We start from the raw sequence: 7,939 nt of genomic DNA on the forward strand, positions 1-7,939 counted from the left end.
GGGGGGGGGGGGGGGGGGGGGGGGGGGGGGGGCGCTCCGGCGCGCGCATGCGCGATACCGTCCGGGCGGGCTGTGCCTCACTGGAGCCCGTCCCTGTTCCCATCGTTCCCCGTGGCTTCCTGCTCTCGTGAAAATCTAGTGGTTGAGCTCGATTTGGGGAGTACCACCGAGTACCCAGGCTTGCGGAATTCTGAAATAAATAGTGTCTCTCTCGTGTCTGTAATTATTGGCTTGTTGCACGCCAGGTAACGAATCCGATTTTGTGGGCAACACCTCCCTCATTTGCTCCTACATCATCCTTTGTATCCCATCCCTTTCATCCCTGGTGTTTGATTGCCCATGTCCCATCCCTCTTTATTCTACTCTTTCATCACCCACCTAATCCAACCCAGCTGTCCTGTGTTGCTCCTCCATCACCCTCCATCCCTTTCCTCCTGCCCATACTCCATCATCCACCATATCCCATTCCTTCTCCCGTGTACCTCCTTCTTCTGTGTCCCACTGCTCTTTCTACTGTTCCTCCATTGTCCACCCATCCCATCCTTCCTTCCTGTGCTGTCACCACACCCGCTGACATGTGATGGCGAGCAGGGGGATGCCGTGGTGTCCATGCAGGGTGTGTGGGGTGGGTGATGGGGACCAGGGGCTGCCCAGGGCCAGTCCTGCTCTCCTGAATCCAGCAAGCCGCAGTTCCTTAAGAGTTCAGAGTGAAGGACAGCCTCAGTGTTGTCCAGGATTTCCACCACGATTTCCTTGCTGAGAACATGGATTCTGGAGATAATGAGCCCTGTCCACTCCAGAATCTCACAGTATCAGCTTTGCAGCCTGCTGTGGACCACAGGCACGGGAACAGGTTTGGTGTCCCAAGGGCAGGACGACACTCAGGAAGGAGAGTGCATCCTGTGCTGTGGCTAGGATGGGGAGCAGCAGCTGATGGCTCTCCAAAGAAAGTTGTCAGAGCACAAACAATGCCCTCTGAGACAAACTGTTAAAAATACACATTTCTCCAAAAGGCAGAGAACACTCTAACGAGGGGAAAAGCAGAGACTTCGCTGAGATTGTGCATGGGTTTTCATATTGCAGCAAGGAACCAGCCATGAATTTGAAAGAGCAGCTTGGCAGAACACAAGGCAGTACTCCGGATACAGCAAAACAAACACAAAATGGGCTTGGGAGGGAGACAGGAGCTGCACATGTTCAGAACAAACTTCTGGAGAGGGCAAAAACCAGCATTATAACTCAGCTTAGTGGGTGATGCCACCTGATGGTGAAAAGTAGGTTTAAAGATGCAAAAACAAACAAAAAGAAAGTTTAATTAACTCTGCCTTCCTTACGTGCAGGGCAGTACAGGGACAGGGAGCACTCCTCGTGCAGAAGTCGAGCACCTGAGCTGTGTTGTTAGTGGAGCCCCAGTTCCTGCCATGTGTGGCAGAAGGCACTGCACTGACACTGGTGTCACACTGATGTCACACTGCTTGCTGCCAGAAGAATGTGTTTGTTCTGTTCTTGGAATGCCATGTAAGAGCTCATGAGACAAGGGCAGGACTGCTCTTGTTTTGTTTTTCAGCACCTATTGCCACATTACTCTCCAGTACTACTTAAGAGGAGGGAAGGGAGGTTGCCTAAATTCCTGGTCGTTCTAATGACTTTTGCCATAAAACAGTGGCACAGGTACTCAAACATCACTAGGGACTGCACTGATAACTTAGTGAACATGAGGGCTGCATTTGTCCTACATCATATAACTTGCACACAAAAGCATCTCTGCATCTGTTAAGATCATAAATGACTCAAACAGTCATCATAAAAAACCACCAAACTCAAGCTGTTCCTTAACATCAAACAGTTCAGGACTTAAAGCTTAAAAACATTTTCTCCCATGACTTTTAAAAACATACACTAACCTGTACAAATGTTGCTGAGCAAGTAAACAGATATGGCCTTCCTCTTCCTACACAGAAGAACACTCATAACTGAAGTATAGCTAAGCACTTTTGGTGATAAACAGTCTTGTCATCCCAGTGAACATTTGTTTTTAAATTCAGTTATTACAGGAACAATTTAAGCCATCCAGATTGGGGAATGACTATCATACTCAGTGTTAATTTTCTGTCCTCTTAGTTGACTTTATAAGCGCTGAATCATGCTTGCTTCTGCCAGGTTTGCATACTGCTGTACAAGAAGTTTTGTGACTTTTCACAAATATCCATATGCATTTCATTTCTCATGTCTTGCTTCTGGCGGATTAATTTCTTGCTGCCTCTCCATAGGTGAGGTTTTGCATATTACATAATCTTATCCCTGTTTCCAGTGCCCAACAGTTATTTTTCTAACCAATCTGTATCTCAATCAGCTGTTCTTTGATAACTGGGAATTACTGCTTCACATGGCAACGAACCTAAAAAAGCCTTAGAAAGCACTGGTGTCCCTGAGCGAAATGTATGTGTTTAAAAGCAGAAGTTGTGTTTAGGGTGTGTATATATATATATATATAAAAAAAGTATTAGAAGAGGGGCTTGGTTTTAACCACCAGGATTTCCTTGCTGAGAACATGGATTCTGGAGATAATGAGTCCTGTCCATTCCAGAATCTTGCAGGACCAGTTTTGCAGCTTGCAAATTTCCACACCACCCCCTCCCAAACCATTTCAGAGATTTCCTAACCCTCTATTAAGAACAGCTTGTCTACCAGAATGAAAATATTGGTACTGGAGAAAAAACAATAAAAATCAAAAAGTACACTTGGCTTAACTTTTCATAATTTATTTTTATTAATCTTCATAAGCAGGCACTAAAGAGTATAAAAAGATAAATAATCTATGGTCTGTACACATTCCCAAGTACTGTTAACTTCTCTGTCTCTCCCAGAGACCTGGTCAGTTCTCGATGGCAGGACAATATTACACCTGCTGATCTGGTTCCAACTCACCCGTGTGGCAAGAGTTAGCTGTGGTCACTGAGGCCTACCTGGCTAAAGTTCAACAGTTTCAGCTTACCTCTCCTATCATTTTCAGCTGGGAAAGATGGATAAGGTGGGCATCCTGGTGACACATGAGGGAGAGTATACACATAAGGAGAAGAGGGAACTACTATAAAAGCAAAACAGGAGATTCATAGAGGGAAGGCATTCTTTGAACAGATACTGGGTCTATTGCAGTATATCTAGAAGTCCAAATGATTTTTGACCAAATTTATTTGTTCTTTAGCTGCCAGCTCTAAACAGACTAACTTCCAAGAGTGTTCCACTTATGTAAAACCACATCTGAATGTCCTTGCCATTCACAAAGCAAAAGTTTTGTAGAGCAAGTAAATATTCCAGAATACCATTTTTTAGCAAAAATTTGGCAACTGCAGAAAACATTTTAATGCTCTCATCCAACTGTCTGTTTTTTATTTTTACCCTCTAGCTGCAGTTACAAATCCATAATACAGAAGATAAAGCCTTTATCTCATGCCAGCCTCTGTAATGTCCTTCCACTGTGAAGTAAATTTTATACTTTATAAGATGTAACTCTGATGCCACAGAGCACTTCATCATCTTATAATACCTTCTGCCTTATTTTAAATACTGTTACTCCAGTAGCTGGACTCACAGGACTTCACAGTATACCAACAAAGAAGGGACAAAGCCTTCACTAATGATCCACTTGAAAAATCACTTTCTTCTTTTTTCCATTTAAAAGATATTTAGTTCCCTTCAAATCATCTGTCAGCCTATGAAAAAACCCCAAAAGAAAACAAAACCCCAACCCCACAATCAAACGTAAGTAAGAAGGTGATACAGAAACAGAAGACGGAAACTGAAAACATTATTCATGGGTAAAAATACTGGCCACTGTTCTCCTATCTCAAAATCAATATGGAGAATAGATGAAACTGAGACAGAAAACACATTATGTGCCAACCCAAACCATTATATGGTTCTGTTCCCCTTGCAGCTTCACAGATCATGTTATGGCAATATTAAAAGGAATTAAAGAAACAGTGTACAAAAAGAAGCGATGGCAGAGAATGTGACAGGAGACTTTCTCAAGGGTTACTTCAGAAGCCAGCTGAAGACCACCAAGGCTCTACAAACGACAGGCAGGTAAAAGACCATGAAGAATTAATCAAGCAGTGAGTAAAATTGTAATCTTATGATTTATGATTTATTGGATTTTGTTGTCAAGAATGCCTGGGCTTTCCAGGAAGCCAGCTGTTTGATGTATGAAAGCAGCAGCACTTCCAGAAAAGCTCTGAAGTTAATATGTTTGGCAGAACCATCTGCTAGGTGGATCCCAATGCTGCTAGAGGAACGCTGAGGCCAGGACAGTAGACGGCCTGACCAAGGCACTACAGCCATGACTGCAGCTTCAGAAACGTGTTCCTAAACCCACTACAGAAAAGGTGTTCTGCTGACTTGCAGAGTGGCTCCTGTTTGTCTTGGCCTTGAATGAAGGGCTTAACATGTTAATGCTTTGGAAGGTTCCAGATCTGACACTCTATCCAGACAGCTGAAATAATACGTACATGACAAATCAGTATGGACTGCGACTGTCTGAGACAGACAATATGTGAGGAATACAGGTCAATGTTTCAGTATGAGATCATACCAAAAGTATTTCTGCGAAAGTCAGAGAGAAAAGGACAATGAAAACTCCAGTGGCTTCTGGAAGTAACTATGAGACATTTAAATTTAGGTTCAGTTACTAAAGCATGAAAGCATTTTGTTCCACCTTCAAAGCAAATCTTATGTACAATAGCAGAGGTATTCTGGTGGTGGGGATCAATCTGTTTGGAACAGCAATAAAAACAATTCTATCACAGTTGTTCCTTTCAATTCTTGTCATTATCCAGTGCTTGTTCCAGTTTCAGAAATTAGATTACTTCAGGGCTTTTAGTGTCAGCACTGCACACAAGGACAGCTACCATGTTACCACCTCCTACAATTTCTACTGACTTAATTTTATCTTAAACAACTGACGCTGTGATAAAATCCATCACCACTTGACTTTACCAGTTAGCACAGAGTTAATGAACAAAAAAATAATACATACCTGGCAGCAAAGGCTAGTAATCCCTTATAAAGCAAAGTGACACATCTGCCCACTTTTTCTCTGCTGCACACCGGACAAATTAGGTTTACAGAAACAATTGCCAAAATACTTCAAAAGCACTTCAGTTCACCATATCACAGATTCCTTTGTGTCTCTTCTCTATTTATGCTTCTGGTCCTGAAGCCGTTTTTCTTGTCTTTATATTTGAAAAATGGAGGGCAAAATGAACTCCTACTTAGCTTAATAGCACTATAAAATTTTTGCTTTGCGTTCAGTAAAGTTCATTCATTCTGGGATAAACACATGCTCAACACGAGTGATGTTCTTCCGATTATGTGATACAAAACACAAGTAAACAAGGAAGAGGAGACACAACAGTGCCGTAGCTGTGAGGAAGATGAGGAGCCCAGCAAACAAAGGAGGCTTCAGGGGTAATTGGATCAGCTTGCCTTCTGCTGGAATCATGTTCGTGAGGCTTAACATGTAACCAAGTGACCATGCTATGCTGCTATTACCAACCTGAAATAAAGACAGAAGAGTCCTATTCCCATGGAATTTTCAGTTAAAGAAAAGAGGTTCCAAAAGCTCAACTGCTGATACTGGCAACCGCCCCTTAAATTAGCAAGGAGAAATCTTTAGTGGAATATACAAAGAAGATACAGAACCATTTTAAATTACCCTTTTTTTGTAGTTCCAGAGGATGATAATAAAATTGGTCACTGGGCTAAAGAAGGTACCGGATGGGATAAAGATGTGTAGTATATATGCAGACAGCCAATTATGGGATTTTCTGTGCAAGAAACATTCTTTAAACAGACAAACAAAAAAAATCAGCATTACTGTGCCAATTCCTAAAATTAGCACCTCACCTTAGCCACATCCTAGGATATAATTTAGTTCAAGCAAACAAAAAACACCACAAAGAGTCCCACTAACACAGACAAAGAGGAGGCCAGGGTGAAGTCCCCAAAGCAGGAACTTTTTACTATTTTTTGTTCTATAGTTGGTTTTGTGCCTATGAATGAACCAACACTAGGCATTTCCATTTAATAAATAAACATAAGTGAAAAACTACTTCAGAACAGGTGAAACAACAGCAAAGGGAGTATGTTTTTATTGGCCCCATGGTCCTCCTGCTTTGCTATCTTTCCCCACTTCTAATTTGAGCAACAGAGTTTACCAATTTTCCACTGTCCTTTTCATTAAGTCATCATCCTGCCACTTGATAAGTACAGGATCAAGGGGCAAACATAAAGTGTCCCCTGTCCTCCTCCCACATGCCCAGGCTTCAATAATGGTTAGCCTATTTATATAAAAGACATAAATACATCTCACTGCCTCCTACAAATCAAACCACAACTTAAAAATAAAAACAACCCAACCCTCCTAAAAAACTACTGTTAAATAGAGTCAAAAAAAAAAAGGGGGATCAGGAAGCATTTAAAGAAAATGTGGTGGAACTCACTAAACAAGGGCTAGCCTGGAGAGCCAGCTAACAAGACACGTATTTGGTTTACACTTAACAGAGGTTGTTTTCCTTTTCAAAGGGCTTGCACCACCTTTAAAGCTGTCAGCTACTGGTTGTAGGAGACCATAAGGGCCTAGAATATTTGGTCCTTTTTGTAGCTGTGTATATCCCAATATCTATTGTCTAACTGATAAAAAGAAAGCTACAGCAACAGGAACTGGAACACAACACATGAGCAAAGAGGTCAGATGGATCAAGGTGGTTTTTCATTGCTGAGAGAGGGGAAAAACTCTCATCATGAAGTTTAGAACTTTTAACTTTTACAAATCATCTAGCTCTAGATCTCACCCAAATTCCGGCATTAGGTTAAGGTTCTTTTCATTAGTTGTTTTCATTAATTAAAAGGAAATATATTCCTAGCATAGTCTTAAGAGAGACTGTGCTGTAACTCTGGGGTAGCTTAGCTGATCAGCTAATATTAGATCTTACTATTTTTGTAGGGGCAGATCTAATTAAGAGAATGTAGTTTTTCCGTTTGGGGTGTCATGATACCCCTAGTGATAAATCTAGGCAACACAGGTATTCATTTTAAAAAAGCCTTTGGGGGTTTTATTTTGCCCAGTATTCTTACAGTCTTGGATAAATACTGAAAAATGCTGCTGTGTTTGGCTGCTCCTATCTGCTGGGGACAATACAATATACCTTTAAATATTAAGACAAATCCACCCACCCCACCCCCAGTCCAGATTAACATCTCAAAGTAAGATCTATGCTGTTTTCCTGGTAGAACAGCTAAACTCTGGAAGCTCCTCCAGGGCTGCTAATGTTTGTCCACCAGCGGTCAAAACAAGGCAAGAAAATCCTACTTGATTCCTTACTGCACGAGTGATAGATATGACTGTTCAGAAAACATTGCTTTTGATTTCTCATTCACAGCTTGCCAGTATCTGCTGTAGTAAAGAACAGGCCACAAAGATCTACAACCTGTTCTTTTGTTGGTTTTGCATGCAAGTGCTGAAGGATTTCCAAACTACATGGACATTAAGAGACAGTCTGGAACAGGGTTTTAGAATAAGTGCAGTAGCAGAGAGGAAAGGAAATGCATCTATCACACAAATATTGTAAGCCTTCTCTCTCTGTTAGCTGAAAGGCAATACCCTATCAAAATGCATTCTTATTTCAGAGAACCAGATTATGGCACAGATGGATGAGCCAGCTGAGGATGAAAACTGTCCTAGTTGCTTCAGCACTACTCACTGACTACAGACCTGCTTTGCCAGTTCCCCCAAGGCTCTGCTAGCAGACAGAAAAGTGGAGTTCTCCTGTCCAGCTCAGCAGGGTTAGCTCAAACTGACCTTGACTGATGACGTGTTTCAGGTACATCACTGCCTAGGGATTTGTTGAAGTACAACAAACTGGGGAAATGTGTTTAAAAC

At 41.8% G+C, this 7,939-nt stretch overlaps 1 protein-coding gene across 3 annotated transcripts in view; it reads right to left on the reverse strand.

Annotated features, from left to right (window-relative positions):
- Positions 1 to 4,017: 4,017 nt before the first annotated feature.
- ENTPD3 (ectonucleoside triphosphate diphosphohydrolase 3) overlaps positions 4,018 to 7,939 on the reverse strand; it is a 20,924-nt gene continuing 17,002 nt past the window's right edge. For 2 of the 3 annotated variants that reach the window (XM_017818025.1, XM_017818027.1), the window contains one exon: positions 4,018 to 5,554. In XM_017818025.1, the coding sequence (XP_017673514.1) occupies positions 5,321 to 5,554 (234 nt within the window). In that variant the 3' untranslated portion in view covers positions 4,018 to 5,320. The remainder of the gene's footprint in view (positions 5,555 to 7,939) is intronic. The other variant, XR_001875323.1, reaches the window with a different exon arrangement.

The sequence above is a fragment of the Lepidothrix coronata genome, unplaced genomic scaffold, assembly GCF_001604755.1.
Source record: "Lepidothrix coronata isolate B3197 unplaced genomic scaffold, Lepidothrix_coronata-1.0 Scaffold64, whole genome shotgun sequence".
In the NCBI taxonomy this organism is placed as follows: domain Eukaryota; kingdom Metazoa; phylum Chordata; class Aves; order Passeriformes; family Pipridae; genus Lepidothrix; species Lepidothrix coronata.